We start from the raw sequence: 24,070 nt of genomic DNA, 5'->3' as shown, positions 1-24,070 counted from the left end.
TGTAAAATTCACATCTAAATGCTATTACATATTTTATTTACATATTTATATACTTTGCGGTAGCTGAAAGGCAATGAGAATGGAGAAGAATGGAGAAAAAAGAAAGCCGGACTAATTTCTGTGTTCTGGGGATTAAAATTCAATTTTTTTTTATTAAAGGGCGAGGTTCAGCCTGTGGCTGTTCTCCCACCTAACCCCGTTTGACATTTACCTGGTGTACATAAACAAAATCATAACAAAGAGAAAAAATACAATAAAAAATTATAGGAAAAAAATGATTACAAGGAAAGAACAAAAACAACACATAAAAAAGAAAGAGAAAAAAACACACACACTAAACATTTCTGAGCAGGACATTCACGCACGGATTTTGAGACTGATGTACATGATTATGCTAGTTTTGTGAGGTACGATAGTACAACGCATATGAAAATATTACAGTATAGTTGGAGATTTGTCAATTATTGGATTGGATTGGCGAGGCTCTTATGTATTCTAAACTGTATTGCGTAGTGTTACTCGTGGGAGCTTGAACAGAGATATTGCTCATCTAACAGAAAAATCTTTAGTTTATTCTTAAATTTGTTAGAACTGGGGAGTGAGGTAATGGAGGGCGGGAGTTCATTCCATGTGTTTGCCGCTGAAAGTGTAAAAGACGATTTGAAAATTTCCAGCGAGTGTTTGAAGAGTCAAGTTTCGCTGTTCCTCTTGTTTTGTAGTTGTGTATTTCCCTTCTGGTTTTTAGTTTCTCGAATAAATTTTCAAGGAATTTTTTATGCAAAAGATTCTGTAGAAAGCAACAGAAATGAAGCCTGCGACATCTGTTCATGTTTAGCATTTTGTTCTCGTTCAGGGTTGGGAGAAAATGATCGAATTTTTTAATGTTAGTTATATACGAAGCGTAAACACAAATTCTGAACTTTTTGAATTTTTACTTTATTTCGAACAAACAAGTTTGCACCGTATACTATATCACAGTAGTCTAGAAGAGGGAGAATCGGTGTTTGCACAAGTTTCATTTTAATATCTGTTTTTAAGTATTCATTAAATTTATACAGGGATCTTAGTGCTGCATAGGCTTTCTTAGTTTGCTCTTGGACATGAAGGTCCCAGTTCAAGTGTTCATCTAACATAACTCCTAAATTCTTTATACTTTTGGAATGTGGAATTTCGGATGTCTCTATTTTGACGTGTGGATTATTCGGGTTTGTCATTGCGAGGCTATTCATGGAACCGATGATGGTGAAAACAGACTTTAGTGGATTTATTTTCAGACCATTTGTATTACACCAGGTATTGATGGCTGCCAAATCTTTGTTAAGTAATGCTATTGCATAATCTGGTGATTTTGGTGGAAATGGGATTTGAATTTGGGTGTCATCTGCATAAAAGTGGATGGTACTATGCTTTATGTTGGTTTTTAAATCTGCTGTGAAGATTGTATATAGAACAGGAGCTAGAATTGATCCTTGTGGAACGCCAGTTTCTAGCGGAAGCGTGTTCGAGAGAGAGGGCGTGGCAGTTTTTAGGAACACGTTCCTGTGCCTGTTTGTCAAGTACGATCTGAACCATTTGAGTGCGGGGTGTGAAAAATTATAATATTTCAACTTGCTTAAGAGCAGGTCGTGATGAACTTTGTCAAAAGCTTTTGTCAGATCCAGTGAAACCAGAGCAACTGTCATACTCTTGTCCATTGAGCGAAATATATCATCTGTGACTTTTAGCAACGCCGTCGCCATGCTGTGAGCAGGGTGGAAACCAGATTGGCATTTCGGAAGAAGATTGAGGCTGATGACATGATTTCTAGCTCGATTGTAAACAATTTTTTTGATGATCTTGGAAAGGATGGATGGTAGACTTATAGGACGAAGATCGTTTAAGGACGATATTACTTTTTCTTAGGTAAAGGGATCACGTGTGCTGTTTTCCAGCTGATTGGATATTGTCCAGTCCGAAAGGAGAAATTTATTGTGTGTGTCAGTTGACTTAAGATAAACGTAAGTGATAGTTTGAGCATTTTTATTGTTATTCCATCATTGCCAGAGACATTGGATCGTATATTATTTACTGCTTTAATTGAGTCATATTCACTGATTTCTGTAAGATGAAATTGTTGTGAACTTTCATTAAATATTTTGGAGTTAAACAAATTACTGGTTTTCGTAATAGCTGATTTCGAGCAGTCAGCCTCACAACAGATGTTTGAAAAATGTTTGTTTATTTAATCTACATCTCGTATATCAGAGGGTATTTCATTATTAGTATTTGGTCTAGGAATTAATTCTAGCGGTTGTTACGCACACATTGAAGCTGTAGTTCAAACACAAAATACATAAATACCTTAAGAAAAATATTGTCCATCACGAGCCACCACTTTCACCCATCTGTCAGGCAAGTTACGGATTCCTTGGCGAAAGAAGTCCTCATCCTTTGAAGCGATCCAGTCAGAGACCCATTTTTCGATATCTTCTGAAGAAGTGAACCGCTGTCCAATCACATCGTTATTCATGCAATCGAACAAGTAGTAGTCCGAAGGAGCAACATCTGGTGAATACGGTGGGTGGGGTAAAACTTCCTATCCGACATTTTCTAAATAGGTTTTGACCAGTTTTGCGACATGTGGGCGAGCGTTATCATGTTGAAAAATAAGTTTATCATGTCTGTTCTCCCATTCTAGTCGTTTCCTGGCCAGAGCTTGCTTCAAACGAATTAATTGTCGTCGATAACGTTCTCCATTAATAGTTTCACCCGGTTGCGGCAGCTCATAGTACACCACACCTTTCATATCCCACCATATGCACAGCATAACCTTTGCACACTGAATATCTCGTTTCGGTTGTGATGGACCTGGTTCACCTGGCTTCACCCAGGCCTTTTTCGTTTTGGGTTCTCGTAATGGATCCACTTCTCATCGCCAGTAACAATGCGATGCAAAAAACCCCTTTCTTTTCTGTCTTTGAAGCAGCAATTCACAAATGGTTTTTCGTCTTTCAACGTCTCTGTCTTTCAATTCATGTGGAACCGAATGTGACATCTTTTGAATCATTCCCATGGCTTTGAGGTGTTTGGAAACTGTTGTTTGATCAACGCCTAATGCTTCTGCAAGTTCTTCCTGCATTTGACACGAATCCTGATCGAGCAATGCTGTCAATTCTTCATCTTCAAATTTTTTGGCTGTCCAGGTCGCTCTTGGTCTTCCAGGCCGAAATCACCACTTCTAAACCGTGCAAACCACTTCTGACATGTTCGCTCAGCTAGCACATGGTCACCATACACTTCCACCAAAATACGATGACTTTCGGTAGCACTTTTCTGCATGTTAAAGTAATGAAGCAGAACACCCTGCAAAAACACTTTGTCTGGCACGAACTGCGCCATGTTCAGTTGACTACAAAATGCTGTTGTTGGCGCGTCAATCAACTGCCCTATACTACGAACGATGGGCGCTGACAGGAGTTTTCAACGCATGTGTGGATACACAGAACTGTGGGACGATACGCTCGTTACGCCATCTCTTGTTCAGGCGCACAAATTAATTCCTAGACCAAATAGTTTTACTATATACTCCCCACGCCTTGAGTTTGCTCCACAGGTCTTTGTTTCTTTTATTAGAACGTAGATGATGGTTAGAGAATGCTTTCTTCTCTTGTCGTTGCACCGTAGTTGTAAAGTTTCTTAGTTCCTTGTAGTGTTCCCAGTTGGAGTTTGTATTTTCGCATTTATATTTTAATAAAGCTCTGTCATGGAGTTTCATGAGTAATTTCGTGTTTTCGGATATCCATGGACCATTTTTATGCTTACCCGTTTTAGTGTGAAGAGGTGCATGTTTGTCAAAAAGGTGGATAATATTGGTAAAGGTATACTGTACCTTGTCGTAGCTGTTAATTTGTGCCCAATCAATTTTTGCAGCATCTTCATCAAATGTATCCTTATTGAAATTTGAGAAATTACGGTGTGTGACACATTGTTTTTCTCTTTTCGGTTTTTCAATGGCAAGGGTGACACTTACCATGCAGTGATCTGAGTTTCCGATAGGTACGGTTACATTTGATGAACTTACAATGGCAGGGTCATCTGTTATTACGACATCCAGGAGTGATTCGCTATTTTCCATTATTCTAGTTGGTTTATTGATAATTTGCGTACGCCGACAGAAATAAGAATTGATCGAAAGTATTTTGTCTCTGGTTTGTGTGGCGAAAGAAAGTCTACGTTTGTATCTCCTACTCCTAAAATAATCAATTTGTCAACATGCGGGAAAACTTCAGAGACTGCAGTTTCTAAACGTGATAATTTTGTGGAGGATATATTGGGTGCTTTGTATATCCCGATAATTCCCAGGGTTGTGTTTCGAATCTTTATCGCTATGTTCATAATTTCAACTTCATCGTTATTTTCATAATTGGTGGATGTTGAAAGGACCTTGATATTTAAGTCTTTGCAATGATATAAGATAACAACACCTCCACCCTTCGTAGTCCTGTCTTTTTTGATGGCCGTGTAACCAGGGATAGCGAAAGAGGACGTGGGCGCTTCTTCGCAGGACCAGCTCTCGGTGATTAGGAGGAAGTCGGGAGGGCACTCGCGTGTGATTGTTATTAGCTCCTCTAATTTTGTCCACCACAGGGACCTGATGTTAGCCTGGGCGAGGGTGAGGAGGGGTGGTTGGTCTTTCCCTGAAAGGCGATGACCAGGGGGGAGGGAACCGTTTCTTGCAGTTGTGTCACGTGATGTCGTTGACATGGAAGGCATTTTTGCAGAGAGGACCGGACAGGGGTACCATTTGTTGAGATTGGGACCAGGAGGGGTAACGGTTTTTATCAAGGGAGTCGTGTGTCTTTCTTTTTACGACCTAAAAGCATTGAATACTATTTGGTGTTTTAAAAATAGATCAGGCTGGAGGGATGAAAGAAGAGAGAGTACGAGTACTTACATACTGTCTCCTTGTAAAAACTAGCCTCGTCAAACCTCACACAGTTAGCAGTTGACATCTTCACATTTTTAAGCACTGTTTTACATATAACTTCACTAAATACAAACACACAAAAGCACACAATAATCATATACCAAATGAGATAATATGAACTTTTCCAGTAATTGGGGAGTGATAAATCGTGGGTTAATTTCTGGATGGAGTTCATGAAGTACACACACACACACGCACAAATCTTCACACGTTCGTTTCTTGTTTTCCAGTTCCACGCATCATTCCCACCTACATTTGAGAGCGTTTAGGTCCCTCTCAGTTTCTATGAATTTCTTTCCTCGGTCAATTGTGTAGCAATTGATGTTCCCGTGTCTTGCCTTGGCTTCCTGGAGCAGTTTCTGGCGTTTCAGTGTAAGGGATTCTGTGATCAGATATTGGCTTCCCTTGAGATTCCTCTTGGATCGCCTCACAGCGTCCCGGTGCTTGTAGGACACAAACTTGATGATTAAAGGCCTGTGTTCCTGCCTGACGACGTTTGCCGACGTTCTCTTCGTTCGTGGAGCTCCAAGACAGTGGCGCAATTCACAAAATCTTCCAGGATGTTGACGTCAAGTTTACTGGAAAATATTTTGAGGGCAACCTCGGTTGGATTTTCCTGCGGGATTTCCAGGGCTCCGTGGAGTAACAGGCAATTTCTACGGCCATATTGATGGAATTTATCCAGGGCATCTTCTTGGTCAATGATTTGACGTTTGACACTTTCCATATCTTCACGAAAGACTGCTAGCTCCACTTTCATGATATGTATATCTTGAAGTAGATCCTGGAGCAGATGGGTTATTGAAAGATACTGCCTCTGTGTTGAGTTGCCTTGTGGACCCTAGGGCAGCTCCTACCTTTTCTTCCATTTTCTGGAGCTTGGTTTTGAGGGTGACACAACGCTGGTTCAGCTGCTTGTTGGACATTGCTGACTGGTGGGTTGGTATCCCTGTCGGAGGGTCTACTCAGAGCGTGTCTGTTCTGTATTGTTTGATTGGGATTTGACCCTGTCGATGTTGGTGTCCTGATAGTCTTGCAGGCAATGTATCTAATGTATGCGAGTGCAGGAGAATCCTTTATCCGCATGGTAGTGCTTTGTGTTAGCGTAAAGTGGGCGATGTAGCAGGAGTCGGTTTCTGATGTGTCTGGTGCTTTAAACCATGTTTCTCTGAAAAAGGTTACTGTGTTCAGTGACCTTAGAGATGATGCTCTTTGTTGTTCGTTTTTTCAATATTGTTCCAGTAAAGTATATTAGACTTCAAAAGTGGTTATCTTTGTTGTTAGAACAAAAACTCTCCCCACCCACCAGAAAAGTTTGGTGGGGGAATTCCCCCTGTACCCCTAGGGATTTTGCACCCTGGTTGAATTTGCTACCAGCTGTCTTGAGAAGCTTAATGATGTTGCTGATAAAAAGACTAAAACAGTTGAAATGTTGTGATAAAAATGCATATGTGCCAGAAAAAACAATAAAATAAGTGTAAAAATCACTTATATTACATAGTCAACAATTTTACATTATTAAGTACTGGAAGGAAATAGTTTCAGTTCAGCCCTATAATATACAACATAATAAAAATAAGTACTATTTTTATAATCATTATGTGCCTTACAAAATATAATCAGAACATAAACAAAGTACAGTTTTGTAACATTAAAATAATTGTAAATTACATAAACATCTACCTATAAACATTACAGGTACTACAACACTTTGCCTGTTCTGCTCTGTAAAGCAGAAGCAGCTTTCAAATTTGACCAACATAAAGTGCAGAACCATATCTTTGGTTTCCAAGTTTAAGCAGAGTAGTGTTTGTATGAATGTTATCTATCTGTGACAAGAATTTCAGATAACTTCCTGCAGAAATGGTGAAGTGGAAATCCCATCACATTGAAATAATCGCCATCAATTTTCTCGATAATTGTCCCACCAATTCCTTGGATACCATATCCTCCAGCCTTATCCCTGAAACATTAAAGATTTTTTTCAGATGAGTTGTAAATACACTGATGTTAATTTATCACACTTCACAGAACTGTGTTAACCCATAAACACAGAGATGTGACATACATGTCACTTTGTATTTTTAACATACTGTGACTCGGATGATGTTCGGAGATATATGTTTTGAGTGCTTCACAAGCCTTGAGGCATCCTATAGTAATTAGTAATGTTTAATTTGATTCTGGCTATATTTGGAGGGTGAAGCTCAATTTCTTGCCAAAAACGAAATTATGGCTTTTACATTAGAATTGAAAATATCAGCAGAAAGTAACACACATCAGTAAATATACAGGTAATGCTTTGAACCCTCATGTCCCAGTGATGCCTACATGGGGACAGGATGGAGTTTGAATTTCATCTTCAATGAAAATTGCATTCTTTTTTCAACCATAGGCTTGTAGCGTAGACTGTACCAAACAAAACGAGATAAAATTTGTAACTCTAGCATTCATACTTACAGAGATATAAAATTTTATTTAAAACCTTGTGCAACTTTAAACTTCCCACTGAAAACACTCTTGGAGTTTTAAGGATTAAACTTAGATAAATTACAGAGAAATATTAAGATAATTTCTTGCCAAAAATCTTAATTTTGTATTTATTTTAATTATTTTACATTGCTTCTCTGCGTCTTTAGGATCATCACAACAATGAGGATGAATGATGATAGATGATGAAGGCACACTCATGAAAGAACACCCATATCCAGGCTGGTGCTCAAACCACTAGATCGTCAGTCAACCACTTTGGTACCAATGTAGCTTTAGTTACATAATTAAGAACAAGGTGTAACAAATTGATTCCTGAAATGGCTGCATAAGTCAGGCAAACTCATGTTTGGACATGCTCCAACTAGTATTTACATGAGCCACAGACCACAAGCCATTCTTTCCTGAGAAGCAGAAGTGGTACATGTCTATGGTATGCAGTTTATAGGAAAAAAAATTGCAAAGATGGTGCCTCGAATCTACAAAACAACATCAGCTTCACATTTAATTTGATCTTATATATGATGCAGATGTTTCACAGGGTTCCCATTCCAGGAATTAAACTGTCACACTTTGTAAATGAATTTTTACGTTTAGTCTAAAGTTATTGCTCTGGCTAGTTAACCCAGCATCATAAATTTAAAAAAAATCAAATTAAAAGTTATCTTAATGCATGTAAATTGCACTTCCAACTGAAAAATGGTCTTAAAAAGGGAAAACATTTTTTGGTCATGCTCCAACTAGTATTTACATAAGCCACAGACCACAAGCTATTCTTAACTGAGAAGCAGAAGTGGGACATGTCTATGGTATGCAGTTTATAGAAAAAAAAAAATTGCAAAGAAATGTGCCTCGAATCTTGACAAATGACTACAAAACAACATCAGCTTTACATTTCATTTGATCTTACATATGATGCAGATGTTTTACAGGGTTTCCATTCCGGGAATTAAACTGTCACACCTTGTAAATTAATTTATACATTTAGCTTAAAGTTATTGCTCTGGCTAGTTAAACCAGCATCATAAATTTTTAAAAAATCAAATTAAAAGTTATCTTAATGCATGTAAATTGCACTTCCAACTGAAAAATGGTCTTAAGGGAAAATATTTTTTTCTTTTTTTTAATTGTCCATGAAACATAGCTGGGCGATGGATAGTGCATCAATTGATTTTTTTTTTAACTTTTATAAATTAGATCCATACAAAGGCCAAACTACAGGATGTGGTATATATTTGTGCCTTGCATTTGGAGCAAGACACAATTCTTATACCTTTTTCGTTACAAATCCAACAAGGGAAGATATTTGTACAGATTTCTGCCAAGAAGCTAAAGAAAGGAAGCGAAAAATAAATAAATTAAAATAAAATAAAAAGAAGTGATTATAACAAAATAACAAAACGAAAATAACTTATTTATGTACTAAATGGTTATGTCATATTGGCGTGAAGCTTTGGGCTCGGGGCTCGAGTTATGGGATGTGCATTAGTTTGAGTTTCCTGGGGAAAAAGCGTAAACTTTCTCCTGAGATTTCGGCCAGTGTACGGAACCGGTGGTTACCCACCATCGTGAGGAAATTGGGAGCTACGAATGAGTAGCGAAACCCTGTTACGGAAAACCTACAATGACTGGGTGTTTGTCGTGCTGCCCACATGTCACCCCGTAACTGGTTGGACAATGGAACACCTCTGCTGAGGCATGTTGGAGCGAGGCCAGTAGTCGGTAGGTAGGCCTTGGCCCTCAAAGGCTGTTGTGCCACAGGTTAATATTAACAATTAACTCCCATGGTAGACTGGTTAGGACAGATGCTGCAAAGCCACGGCACCAAGTTTCAAATCCTCATCAAGGATTCACCATTCATCCTCATAATCACAAATTACAAAACAATTGTGCATAGAAAAGGAGAAGAACACTGCAAAACAAACAAAAATTACATTATGTACAATGCTTTGCTGAACATTCTATCAAAGTAGTAATGTAAGTACTACTTACATGGGTTCACCTGTCTTGATGTATGACTTGATAACATCAGGAGCTAGCTTCGTCAACCAAACCTCTGTGCTTTCATGAACCTTGACCAGTGACTTTTGTGTTTTTATCACAACTCCAGTGTAAACAATATGGGACCGACCACTGAATCTGAAACAAAGAAACAAGCTTGCACTTATGTAATGATGCTAGGGAAATGACAAAATTACAAAGATATGAAAAGATTAGGTCTGAGCCGATACCACTTTGAACCAATGCCGATACTCTCACCAATTCCCAACGATACTGGTACATCAAAGTTGTCATAATTAAAAATTGTTTAAAATACTGATTAATAATTGTGTGTAAGTATTCTACTCGAATTACATGCATCAATTTACCAAGAGTTTTCCTTTGCATCCAAAAATTACACCAGAATATTACATTACATGTTGTGTTATCAAAAAAAATTTCATTCAAAACTGGTGGAAAATAAAAAGAAACTTCGAACTTTGCACAATATCCAGGACGTGAAAGTGCCATCCAGCTTTTTGTGGAGCCCGTGAAAGACCAAACTGCTGGGAAAGTATCGGCCGGTAACGGCAAATAAATTCCAATCGATACTTTCTGATACCAATACCACTGGTATCAGTTGATACCGATACATGGGCATCTGGATCGGCTCAGCTCTAGATATGTTTTAATTTATTTTGTGTTATTTGAAGCCTAATTACAAATTCTTAGGGTGTCAGTGATACGAGGTGCGTGTCAAAAAAAAGGGCCGATAATTTTTTAAGCGGGGTTGGCAACACTGATGAAGTTGAGCATGCACAGCAGCATGCCCTAGTATTCTGTGCTTGCAACAGAGATAGAATCGTCAGAGTGGGGTTGCGTATGTGCGAGTAGCAGTAAGGTGAAATGACTGTCGTAATACAAAATCCCACCAAATGTGAAGTGAGATCTGTCATACACTTTCTGAATGCCAAAGGACAGAATGCAGCTGACATCCATCGGGAATTGTGTGCCATTTATGGACCGACAGTGATGAGTGAAGGGAAGGGCATTCAAATGTCCATAACGATGAGCGTAACGGAAGGCCTAGTGTTCAGATGGACGATCTGGTGGAACGCGTTAACGAGAAAGTGCGTTCCAATCGCCGGTTCACAATATCTGAACTCGCCAAAGAGTTTCCAGAAGAGTCTGCGAAAACAGTGCATCGAATTGTAACTGACAACCTGGGGTATCACAAATTGTGTGCAAGGTGGGTACCAAAAATGCTGACAGACGCTCACAAAGAGCAAAGAAGGATAGATGCACGTGATTTTTTGGCCCGCTGGGGGGAGGATAGGGATGACCTCTTTTCGCACATAGTGACGGGATGAAACGTGGATATCGTACGCCACTGGGTAGTCAAAGCAGCAGTCAATGCAATGGTGGCACTCTGGTTCTCCTAAAGCGAAGAAATTCAAACAAACACTATCAGTTCACAAAATCATGGCAATGTTTTGAGACCAAAAGGGTGTGAGTTTTGTGGAATTCTTGAAACCAGGATGAACAATTACTGCAGAGGTGTATTGCAAAACACTGAATAATCTGCGACGTATCATCCAAAATCGGCGGAGATAAATGCTACGCTCTGGAATTTTTCCTATCCATGACAACGCCCACCCACACACAGCTGCTCGTACTGTTGAGACAATTCAAAGATTTTGATGGGAACTATTCAATCATCCCCCTTACAGCCCCGACCTTGCCCCCAGTAATTTCTTTCCTTTTCTTCACCTGAAAACGTGGCTTGCATCGAAGAGTTTCAACAACAGTGACGTGCTCAAGACATCACTTCTGGACTGGCTGCACTTTCAGGTGCAGATTTTTACGCAGAGGGTATACGGAAGCTTGTGCAATTCTATCAGAAATGTCTGGAGGTTAATGGGTCTCTTTACAATATGCTTTAGATGGTAATTTCTTGTTTATGTTGAACTGAAAACTCGCAATTACCAGTTTGAGGAGTTGTAACAGTAACTAGCTACTAGTCACTTCTATTGCTTTTTTGCAATAGAAGTAACATCATCAACAATTACTTTACAACACTTAAATTGTTAACTTGAAAAATTGTAACGTGGGGGAAGACCTAATTTATTTCTATAGTCTTCTCTGGATGCTAAGGTGAAAGGATCTTTGTGGAATTGCCTAACACAAGGAAACTAGGATTCTTTGCATACTAAATTTAGCACATCTATGCTTTATATTGCAATTCATCATTTCCTGAAACTGTATCAAGTCTTACCCACCAGTGCTGCAATCGAAAGTGTATTGAGTTCAAGAGCGAATTGTCAGCAACTTATTGTAATGGAAAAAACTTGATTGAAAGCTGCTAGTTTTATGTAAAATGTCTGTTTTCTTGGTACACTTCTCCCAGAGTTATATTTTTGCCCTGAAATCGTTAATGTAGCAACATAGCTGTTTAGCACCAACAGACAGTAGCCACCTTGACTACAGGTCTCTCTACTTGATACAGAGGCTTTACTTTACACAGTGCCGAAAGATTTACATTCTTATAATATGAAGTTAGAAACTACATTAGAACCTATTAATAGGAAAAAATTGGAAAACTTAATTGATTAACTGAGTTGGTACTTTAAGTACACTTTATGCATATTAAGGCTAATCAGGACTGGACCTGCAGATTAAAGTGCAATCTGAACCACTATGTGCCTCCACAGGGTATCAAACCTGGGACCCCTTGATTACAAGACGACGACGTTACCACTATGCCATCGGGGTGGCCCTTGGAAAACTTAAATATGAGGAATAATGTTAGAGAATGTTTGCAATACTACAGTTGAAATCAGTATCGGGAAAGCTTTTTAGACACTGGAAACACTGCACTCAGTAATGGTCCCACCTGGAGGAAATTACTGCCATGCCTGAACACAGAGGGGCATAATTACAAATAGTTTAGGTGAAATATATTTAACAATGCATTGCAAGTACTGTGCAATTCACAAAAATTAATATTTATCACAATACGAAGCAAACATGTTATTGTAACATGGGAATGTGGTTGCTTGCACAATCATCAGCATGTTTGAAGAGACTTCTTTCCAACACTGTTGTGGACCAGAGAATGTGACCTTTCATTTTTTTAAGGAATAAGGCAATGCATGTTCAAATCCAAACCTCTTCAGTTGCTTTCTGAGCTATGCTCACCTTGTTGCTAAGGAACACAGAAATTAAACTCACTTCCTCATAGTACATCCCAGTAACTGCTGCAGGTTAATGAGGCTCTGGCACCTGGGTTTACAGCCATTATTTTTGTGTGGGGTCATGTCGACCAGAGTTTGTCCTTAGATGTGTTGACTGCCCTTTTACAGTCTTGGCTCTTAACTAGAGTATAAATATGTTGTCATTGGAGAATGTATTATTTTAGTTTTTAGTAAGGAGTATCGTGGCAGTAGTAGTTTTAGAAATTGAGTTAGGAAGTTTTGGTTTTCTTCTCCTATCAAAAATATACACATATGTGCTGACATGTACACAATTAAAATATCACTCCCTCACTCAGATGCAGTTAACCTTATTCAAATTAGTTACGTTAATGATTAAATCCGTCCTGCACCATGGCAGTGCAGTCTAAGGCATCAAGCTTTGGACTCAGGCTACGTGTATGCTGGAGGAAGAGAAACAACTTTTCTCCTGAGATTTCGGTCAGTGTATGGAACCGGTGGCCACCCACAAACTGGGGAGCTACGAATGAGTAGCGTAACCCAGTCATGGAAGCCTACAATAACGACTGGAGGTTTGTCGCGCTGACCACAGGTCACCCTGTAACTGGTTACATGATCATCCACCTCTGATAAGGCACATGGGAGTGAGGAAGGCAGTTGGTAGATAGCAGGTCTGTTGCAGCACGAGTTATTTAATAATTAAATCAGCCACAGTTATCCAACCCATTCTAAAACATTCACAAAATATAATCTGAGGGAAGGGGGGGCAACATCCTCTCACAAGAACATGAGTGGTAGCACTTGTTAAACCATCCTCCTCATATTGGGCAAATTACAGAAGAGCCTATGCGAGGTGACCAGAATTTTCAGCACTGAAAGACAAAGTTGATGCATTTTACCATGCTGCTATCTAATCCAAATAATAACTTACGATTCAAGCATTTTATATGCATCTTCTTCGTCCTTCGGTTTTCCATAGATGTGGCCATCCATTGTAACGGAAGTGTCAGCACCAATAACAATGTCAGGGTAAATAGGATCCGATTTCAGCCTTTCAGACACTTCCATGACTTTGTGGAATGCTGTGTCTATAACAAAATCTGCAGGATTGCTGTATGAACTGGGACTCAAGTTTTCCTCAAATGTAGATCCCACTACTTCAAATTTTAGGCCCTTGAAAAATGAAAGTTATTAATTTCAACATTATGCAATATATATTTAATACACACAAACAATGTCAACCAAAAATAGATCGATTCTGAATCAAACAAATTTTACTAAAACTTTTCAACATAAAGAGATTTTTTTAACGTAAAATTTATCACTAAATAGACAAAAGGGCATGTATAAATTTAAAGCTTAACAAATAAGAAACAAAACTTTATACTTTGCATAACAACTCTCTAATAACTGCTGTATTTGTCATTGTTTTCCATGACTGCTACTTCTAACATCATACATCAAAACCTGAACTAACATTATTCAAGAATGTAATTGATTGATTGACCTAATTTATTTCACTTTGCTAATTGCAAAGATGAGGATGAAAGATGACATGATGAGTCAGCTTCTGCCAAGCAGCTTACCATTGCATGATGTGTGATCAGCATATCAGAACCATTTTTCATAGTTTTCTGGCTTTCAAGACCGGAGCACGTTTTCAAGTATCTCTCCAATTTTCCTCATGATGTTAGGTAAACACCAGAATTTCGGGTGTTCCCATTGGAAATCAAACCTGAAACCGCTCGCACAAAAGGCAAAAAGCTAACTATTCAGCTACATGGTGAGCCCTTTTAATTTAGAATACACTACTGGAAATGACTGTGAAAGAAAGTTTTATGTTGATAGAAACTATTTTGTGTCCTTTAAAGGTAACAGTTCCTATTTATTTATGATCTTCAAATTCTCCTAGCAGAAAGACTAATTAGCGTAGAATTTTGGAAATCATTGTCACACGATGTTTGAAGCTTCCTTAAAGTAATGAGCACGGTTTGGATTTCGAAACAGTTATTAACGTTGAAAAAAAGAACTTAAAAATTATCTTATGCAAGCATGCACGCTTCCAATGGACAATGTACGGTGAGTCACATAATTATTCGGACAGATAAGATTTCTGAATATTTACTGACGTAGTCGTGATATAATACGATGATAAATGTTTAATATTTATTTAACAAACAAAACACAATATGAGCACACTGTTAATTATCTTCAATTATGTTTAATATAATATATTAGTAAAATATTTTTGTGGGTTAAACAAAATTATTTGGACACATGGAAGGAGAAACAGGAAAACACACTTGAAAAGCAATGAACAGAAATGTCAGTATCTGGTAGGCATCCCTTTCATTTTTAACACCTTGGATAAACGATTTGGCATACTTTCTACCAATTTTCTGGTGTACACTGGCGATATGTTGGCCCATTCATGTTGAAGTCTCTCCTTGAGGTCTGCCTTCGAAGTTATAGGTGTTTTCCTCACTTCTTTTTCCAACTTACACCAGAGGTGCTCAACGACGTTCAAGTCTGGAGACTGCGGTGGAGGATGGAGCACTTTTAGGCAGTTGTACAATAACCATTCTTGTACTACGTGGGAAGTGTGCTTCGGGTCATTATCTTGATAAAACATAAAGTTACAGAGAATGCCCATCATTTCAGCACTAGTCTTTAGATTTGACTTCAGAATGTGAAGGTAACGATACCTGTCCATTGTCTGTTCGATGAAAGCCAATTTATTAACGCCTTGGGCCGACATGCAGCACCAAACCATTACGTGACCACCCCCGTGCTTCACTGTTGCTTGCAAACTTTTCCCTCGGAGCTCCTCATTTGGTTTACGCCATACTGTTACCCTCCCATCTGACTCACAAATATTGAATTTACTCTAGTCAGTGAAAATTACCTGATTCCACCATGTCTGATCCTTTCCTAAGTGTTCCTTTGCGAACACCAGTCTTTTTGTCCTGTTTGGCTTACTTACAAATGGCTTTCTCCTGGCTACACGGCCATGATAGTTTGCCCTTCTGACCACTCTTCGTATAGTTTCAGGATGACTATGCTTTCCACACTCCTCAGCTACCTCAGCACACACCATTGGAGCACTCATCTTTGTTTTGTTTTTTTAAATTTCCTCACAATTACTGTCTCTTCTCTGGGGGAAAAAATTCTTGGTCTCCCTGTATGACCGTGGGACTCGATCCTGTCTTCATCTTTAAATCGCTTAATAATATCTGCAACTTTACTTTTTTCATTTTCAACATTGAGGCAATTGCACGGTAAGTTTTACCCTTAGCGTGGTGCCATATCACTAACTGACGTTGTTCAAATGAACTTTCCTTTCCTCTTCGCCCCATTTCTACATAGAAAATGTTCTTACATCACAACTTTGTTAAACATAATGCGATCGTAATTGCTATAGAAACCTACAGGAAACCATACATCAATCAATCCGTAAATCGAAATTGTCACTGTATCGCAAACTTGCGTTAACATTTACTATGTGTCTGAATAATTTTGTGGCACTATTTTTGCAACGGTAGGGATTCATCCTTCGTTATATTGTTGCTGATGTTCGTTTTTTAACTTTTTATCGTCCAATTTTGTGCTAAACATGACATTTTTTAAACGAAAATAACTTCAACGCTGTACACAGATTTCACTCCCTTCCCGCTCTTAAACGTTAGAAATTTACTGTGTGTCCGAATAATTATGTGACTCACTGTATTTTCTGTTGACAAGCGACCACAAGTATCATATACTAGTGAGAATTAATGTAGAAATAAAACGGAACCTTAGTAGAATGCATTTAGGGACTTTATTTTAATGCTAAGAAAACCAATCCTGGACTGCCTAACCTAACTACGAAAGCATATATTGAACATAATCTTAAGTAATTGCTAAAACTCCGCAGTATGTGTTAACAGAAGTAAATCAAAATCGAACCATGTTAAAATTGCATTCATAGCATGATGAAATCGCAATAAAACAAAAGGAACTTGGAATAGAAAACAATGGATTGACATGTTGGAAAGGAAGGATAATGTGGAAAGGACATCAAACTCAACAACCCTAACCTAGTCAAAACATATAAATTGAAGCACTGTAAGCACATATAAGCATGTGTGTATACTGGTGAAAAGATAACAGCAATACATGAGGAATTTGGGCCAGTGTGTATTTATTTTGTACGTATCAATTTTAGCCCACCTTCCCTTCCTTGTAATATCATACACGGTGATACATCACTCGATGCCCTGCCCTGAGAAAAAATACAATTAAAAACCAGTATTATCTATTTCCATATTTTGTTTTTCATGTAATGTATGAATAAATACTAAATTTCAGAACAATATTGTCATCCCATAAAACTAGTTGCAAAAAAGCAGGCTTTTTTGGGGGGAAAAAAACAAAATTTTGGCTTTTTACCACTCGACGTTACTGTCATAAGTTTACAGGTTTGTAGTGACATATTTTACAACTAGCTAAGAAAATTTAGATGATGTAGCAGTCAAAAGACAGATATTGGCCAATCCCAGTAGACACATATTGCATAGTGGTTCAGACACCAATTTTAACCCTAGCTTACCGATGGGAGAGGACTTGCAGGTCCACCACACTTATTTTTTAGATATTTTAACTGTTTGAAAATAAATTACATTGTTCTCTAGGATGTTCCCAATATTTCTGTATTACGTTTGCTCACGAAAACATAAATCAAATGTAAATAGGAGGCAAAATACAGTTGGTGAGCATATCAGGCACCATCTTTGAATGCATCTCATTCAAGACACTCATGCCAGTGACAGTGTACAATTCATTGATAATGATGGTAATTATTATATTTAATAAACAACTGCACTTCTACAGACAAAAAAGCATTAGTAAAAAATTATTATGTATTTTGTGATTGGTTGATTTGGTGTTTTAAGTCCACTTTATGCACAGTAAGGCTAATCGGGACTGGACCTACAGTATAAAGTGGGATCCGAACCACTATGTGCCTCCAACGGGAATCGAACCCAGGACCCCTTGATTACAAGGCAACAACGCTACCACTGCACCATCGGGGGAGGCCCATGGATTTTGTGAGTTTTAGTGAATGATAAAATATAGCTATGTCAGGCACTCGTGCAATAATTGGCTATTGTTTTTTTTATTAATGATAGTAATTGTTGTAATTATTATAATTAATAAATAACTGCACATATATAATCAGCAAAGGAAGCAGTGATTGAGTAATAAAATGGTTTCAAGAATTCTAGTGATAAAAAAATTGTAGGTCTGTGAACTGCCCCCCGGTAAGCAAGTTTCTTGTATAGCACAGATAAGCTAGGGTTAAAACCAAATGTGTAGTCCTGATGAGCACATCTGACCATGAAATGGACTTAGAACAAGCTATTACATGATCGTGTCTCAATTAAATGTTAATGTCATAAAATATGAAACAAATATTAATATCAAAAAATTCGATATTAAGGGACAATTAAAAAGCTTTAATGTTCACAACACATACACAGAAGTATACGTATTACGTGAATGTGTGTATACAAGGGTGAATCAAATATGAACGAGCCTCGTGCGGAAAAACAAAATTTATTGAAGGAAACAGAGACATTGCTACATCCTATTTTTCTACATAGTCTCCGCCCTTAGTGATACATTTTTCCCAACGTTATGGTAGGTTCTTGATGCCATTCTCGTAGAATGAAGCTGGGTGGGTAGCCAACCAGTTGCGCACAAAGGTTTCCACCTGATCGTTGGTCGCAAATCGCTCACCCCCAAGTGCTTCTTTGAGGGGTCCAAAAAGGTGAAAGGTCTGGGCTGTACAGTGGATGCGGAAGCGGTTCCCAGTGCATTTCCACCACTTTCTGCCACGTAACACCTGCTGTATGGGGTCTGGCGTTGTCGTGGAGGAACAAGACCTGGTGGATGGGACAGCCTCGTCGTTTGCGTCGATACTGCACCTTAATTTGATCCAGGAGGCCGCAGTAGTAGGGTGCGTTGATAGTCCGACGTTCGTGTAAGAAATCCACCAGTAAGATCCCCCTCCAGTCTCAAAACACCGTGGCCAACACCTTCCCCGCAAGACAACCGAACTTTGGCCTTCATGGGGTTTCCTTCGCCTTTCCTCCTCCACTCCATGCTGGCACGCTTGGATGCTGAGATGTAATGATGCACCCATGTCTCGTCACAGGTATCGATGCAATGCAAAAACGCTTCCCCTTCCACGTCAAAACGAGTGTGAAGCTGGCGAGCAATGCAAATTCGGTCATCTTTTTGAGCAACATTCAGCAGCTTGGGAACCCACCGAGCTGTGATTTTGCGGAAGCCCAAGTGCTTTGTGATAATTGATTGGACACTTCCATAGCTCACACCAAGTTCTGCCGCAATTTGCTTCACAGTGACTCGGCGATCCTGTTCGACAAGCTCACGAACACGAGCCATGTTGTCATTCGTCACACTGGTGCAAGGACGACGGGGGTGCACTTCATTTGCAACACGTTCACGGCCTTGCTGGCATTCCTTACACCATACCTTTACTCTTGCCCATGAGAGGGTACCATTTCCAAACTGCGCCTGCAGTCTCTGGTAAATTTCGGCCGGTTTGACATTTTCCTGGGTGAGGAACTTGATGATTATGCATTGCGCAACAGACACTGGCACACTCTGCTCACTCATCATGAGAGCTACTAAACAAAGCATGCGACACGCTGGCTGTTCTGGTTCCCGACTCACGACAGCCCCACCTACTGGCCGCACATGCCCAATCACACCCTGCTACCCATTCCGATGCTTAGCCAATCAAGCCTCGTTCATATTTGATTCACCCTCGTATATCCTGTTTAACGGAGCTTTGAGATGGAAGTGACGGACACGTGGCTCTTGGAAACCAACCCTTAGAAGTAAATGCAACCTTTCGAACCAAAGCAACATAAGCTGCATGTGTTGCTTGTCACTTGGTCTGTGTCATTTTCTCAGGGAACTTTCAGACCAAAGCAATAAGTGATTCGTGTCACTTTGAAGCAGACCCCCAGTAATCCATTCAACCTTTTGAACTGAAGTGTGACAACGAGCTAAACATGTCACTTGTATGTTGCTCTGACTACACTGTTTTCTCAATGGCGTGCATCGTGTGCCGCTTCAATCTGTTGTTCTTACATGCACAGTGAATGGTTTGCTTTATACTGAAGGAGACTGCGCCGCTTGTCATCTGTGACTTCAGTCTGAAAGCTCCTTCAATGGTGCACATCATGTCACCTCGGTCTTGTTTGTGCATGTGTGGTGGATGCTTGCTTGCAGACTGAAGGGGACACGTCAGTTGTCAGTTCAATGTGACACCCCCACTGTCAATGAATGTTCTCTATACTTAACAATATTGTTAGCTACTTCATCAGACATTAAGATTTAATTTAGCCTGTAAATCACAGAGAACAAATTGCAAGTACTGTTGTTGGAAAAAGGCAGACTTTTTGATAGAAGGTTCCTTTTAAAATCATGAATGGGCCTCTGGAGATGAATAAAGTAATGTTGTTGCCTTGTAATAAGAAGGGGTCTGAGGTTCAATGCTCAGTGGTCAGATTGCTTCGGATCTCATTTCAATCGGTAGGTCCAATCCAGATTTCGGCAAGTCTTATTTGCTTCTGCTCCATTTTTAGTGCCAGTGCTTTTCAACTACCGAGCCACAAAAGGTCTGTTGCACCCTGGGGTTGATGACCAATTTAAATCTAATTTTATATTTGACAGCAAGTCCATACATAATTGAACTGTGATTATGCCATAGTTGATATATTAATTAAAGGTGCATATTAATTTCCATATAAACTTTAAATTGTTTATTGATTTGGTGCTTTAAGTCCACTTTATGGTCAGTAAGGCTAATCGGGACTGGACCTACAGTTTAAAGTGGGATCTGAACCACTTGTGCCTACACCGGGTATCGAACCCGGAACCCCTTGATTACAAGGCGAAGACGCTACCACTGCACCATGGGGGAGGCTCTATATATAAACTTTAAAGATCAGAAATGTATTTTTGGGTGAAATTATTGAGATCAGGGTATCGACTTGTAAGAATAAATTTACTGGGCCGTGGTCTCACAAAGCAGCCAAAATAAATCCCTAGTTGCTCTGTGACCAGGTTTAGCAGCCATTTAACCAAATTATACATGATGTACTGGAAAGCCATAGTACAAATATACATATTTGGTAAAAGTTTGTTATATCGGAGACACATTAAAATCGGATACTTTGCGTTTCACATGGTTCGTACTTACCAATTGTGTATTGTGGAACATAGTTCAAGGTGTCATTATGCTTTTTACACGAAAAGAAACACAATTTTCCACATACAGAGTGATTTTTTTGATTCCTTTCTTCGCTTCTGCAACACACAATATGGCGAGCACATTTTGACTCACGTTGTGGGTATGCAGTGTTTCTAATCTTCTTCACCGAAAAATACCTACTATCGTGTTCGTCACGTGCGAAAATTTTACATTATGCACGGGTAGCTGACGGATAGCCTGGGTAGTTGATGGATAGCCCCACAAACCATTCACAGATAGCCCCATGAACCATTATGCACGGTAGCTGACGGATAGCCCTAAGAACCATTCACGGATAGCCCCACAAACCATTTCCGATAAGGTTAGGTTAGGCAAGCATAGTGAAAAAAAAGAGGTTGGAAACACTGACAGGGGCTTAAGTCATCAAACGTACACAGCATACAGTTCACGTAGCGAAAGCAATGGCAATTGTGCATCGGTGAGATATTTCTCTTGAAAAATACATGATTTTCACGTAAAATATATTCCACGATGAAAGAAAATACCACGACAAACGTCGGAAAGCTTGGAGAAACTCATTTCCGTAAGTAGTTTCTTCTGTAAACATGAAGAAATGTGTCTTCGATATAACGAACTGTTACCTCATATTTTACTGAACACAAAATTTAATATAAAGAGATTCGATACTAGATTTTCAAAAGGTAGAGCAGTATTTTCTTTTCTGCTTTACGTAGTTTGATTTGCTATATTTTACTTCGCTATTTGTGCCACTTTTGGCTAATTTGCGAAGATGGAGATGAGTGATGAAATTGATGAATGGACACTCACAAACATCCATGCCCAGGCCGTGATTCGAACCCTGGACCCCCAGCATCATAGCATGATGTGCTAACCACTCTGCCAGTGTGGATGTGATGTGTTGCCTTAATAGTTCCATTATGCAATTATGATCTTGTGATTTTGGTACCAGTTTCATAGATCGGAGACACATTAAAATCTGATATTTTGTGTTTTGCATGATTCGTACTTACCAATTGTGTATTGCGGAACATAGTTCAAGGTGGCATTATGCTTTTTACATGAAAAAAAAAACACAATTTTTCACATAGAGAGTAATTTCTTTAACTCCTTTTTCGCTTCCATAACACAGAATATGGCACAAAATCTTGACTACCGTAGTGGGCATGCAGTGTTTCCAACATCCTTGACCGAAAAATACCTACTATCGTGTTCGTCACTTGTGCAAATTGTACATTATGCACACGTAACTGACGGGTAGCCCCAAGAACCATACATGGATAACCCCACGAACCATACATGGATAGCCCCACGAACCATTATGCACGGTAGCTGACCGATAGCCCCACAAACCATTCCCGATAAGGTTAGGTTAGGTTTGGTTACGTTAGGCTTGCATAGTAGAAAAAAGGGGGATTGAAACACTGACAGGGGCTTACGTCATCAAACATATGCAGCATCCGGTTGTCGCAGGGCAAGCAAATGAAAGCAATGGCAATTGTGCTTGGGTGAGATATTTCTCTTGAAAAATACATGATTTGCCAATCAAATATATTCCACAATGAAAGAAAATACCTCGACGAACCTTGGAGAAACTCATATCCGTAAGTAGTTACATCTGTAAAATTGAAGAAATGTGTCTCCGTTGTATGAAACTGTTACCATTTGAATCGATTTAATCATTCTTAAGGAAATATATTCACTTACTTAAGAATGATTAAAGCAATTCAAAATAGAAGTATCGGTAAATTTCTCGTATCGGACAAACGGATTTCTTCAAATTTACAGGAGAAATTACTTACCGAATGCAGTTTGTTTATACTTGTGGAAGTTCAGGGAAGTGTTTTCTCGCATCATTAATTGAATTTGGCCGGTAAATCATCTATTTTTCGATATAAATGTGTGACCGATGCACGAAAGCTCTTGCATCCATTTACTTCCAGGTGAATGTAGCCTGTGTGTGATGACGTAATCCCGGTCAGTGTTTCCAAACACATGTTTTTGTAACTGAAGAAGGTACGTTTCCGCAAATGGTTTGTGGGGCTATGTGTCAATGGTTCGTGGGGCTATGTGCCAATGGTTTGTGGGGCTATGTGTCAATGGTCCGTGGGGCTATGCAAGAATGGTGTGTGGGGCTACGCATATTTTTTTTTAAATCAATTTTTCACTATTGTAACCTATACGTGACCCTACCTAACCTAACCTTCCCGGAAATGGTTCGTGAGGCTATGTATGAATGGTTCGTGGGGCTAGTTAGGTATTTTTGGGTGAAGTGGGGCGGAAACACTGCATGCCGAGTACGATAGTGAAACTGTGACCGCCATTTTGCGTGTTACCGAAGGCGAAAAGAATCGAAGAAAACTTACTCGATATGTCGCAAATAGAGCTTATTTCCGTGAAATAATCAAAATGCCACCTTCAGCAATGTTTCTCAATGCAGAATACGTAAGTACAAATATTCAAATTAAATGAAGTAGAAAATTTCAGCCGTTTGTCCGATACGGAAATTTACCGAAGTATCAAAATTACCATTCCTCCAACAATACATTTTCAAGGATCTTTTGAAAATCCTCATCTTAAGTCACATATTCCAAGCAAACCCTTCATGGTGTGCCTGAAAAAGTTGGCATGGCAGTAAGAATTCCCTTGCACTTAAGCTTCTGCTTGACAGTCAACCTACGAAACATACGTACAACATTCTGTAAAATTTCATTCCTTCGCGGTGAGCTGCTTGCAAGAATTATCCGCTTAGACGCGAGAACGTGTTTCAACGGTTCCAGCATCTTGGATAAACTATTGATCATTACATTTGATAACAAACACGTGTATTTCTCGCTTATCCGACCGAACAAACACCAAAAAAATCCATACTATAGTGTGAATTTTCCCTCTCCATACTGAGTATCCCTTACTGAACAACACTCTAGCAACCTTTCGTCCTGACGTCAGAATAGGAATGCTTACGAGGTTAGGTTAGGACTGTTAGATTAGGTTTCATTAGCATAAATACAATTAAAAATTATTATTTAGGCTAAGAGAACTAACCCTAGCTAGCCTAATCTGACAACGTAGGCATCTAGCCTAAAATTAAAAAGTGTACTCCCGTGACGTCAGAAC

At 39.1% G+C, this 24,070-nt stretch overlaps 1 protein-coding gene across 2 annotated transcripts; it reads right to left on the bottom strand.

Annotated features, from left to right (window-relative positions):
* Positions 1–5,078: 5,078 nt before the first annotated feature.
* LOC145993813 (dTTP/UTP pyrophosphatase) lies at positions 5,079–23,859 on the bottom strand. 2 transcript variants are annotated; one of them, XM_083129639.1, is made up of 4 exons: positions 23,483–23,625; positions 13,580–13,821; positions 9,449–9,595; positions 5,079–6,929 (listed from the first exon to the last, which is right to left on the bottom strand). In XM_083129639.1, exons 1-4 carry the CDS (start codon positions 23,483–23,485, stop codon positions 6,788–6,790), a joined length of 534 nt encoding a protein of 177 aa, XP_082985765.1. In that variant the 5' UTR covers positions 23,486–23,625; the 3' UTR covers positions 5,079–6,787. The 2 variants fall into 2 exon arrangements, with proteins under 2 accessions (XP_082985765.1, XP_082985764.1); XM_083129638.1 differs by lacking the exon at positions 23,483–23,625 and adding an exon at positions 23,647–23,859 and having other exon boundaries at positions 5,084–6,929.
* Between the last annotated feature and the right edge of the window lie 211 nt (positions 23,860–24,070).

Source organism: Lepisma saccharinum, chromosome 10 (assembly GCF_977018435.1).
Source record: "Lepisma saccharinum chromosome 10, izLepSacc3.1, whole genome shotgun sequence".
NCBI classification, from domain to species: Eukaryota; Metazoa; Arthropoda; class Insecta; order Zygentoma; family Lepismatidae; genus Lepisma; species Lepisma saccharinum.
This window is presented reverse-complemented; position numbering and strand designations above follow the sequence as displayed.

What these genes read in the sequence shown, in the direction of transcription:
- LOC145993813 (XM_083129638.1), bottom strand. Translation starts at nt 23,757, where the DNA reads ATGATCAATAGTTTATCCAAGATGCTGGAACCGTTGAAACACGTTCTC. An exon ending in GCATATAAAATGCTTGAATC is followed by an intron (nt 9,596 to 13,579) that starts GTAAGTTATTAT and finishes TCTTTGTTTCAG; the next exon opens with ATTCAGTGGTCGGTCCCATA. An exon ending in ATCAAGACAGGTGAACCCAT is followed by an intron (nt 6,930 to 9,448) that starts GTAAGTAGTACT and finishes TTAATGTTTCAG; the next exon opens with GGATAAGGCTGGAGGATATG.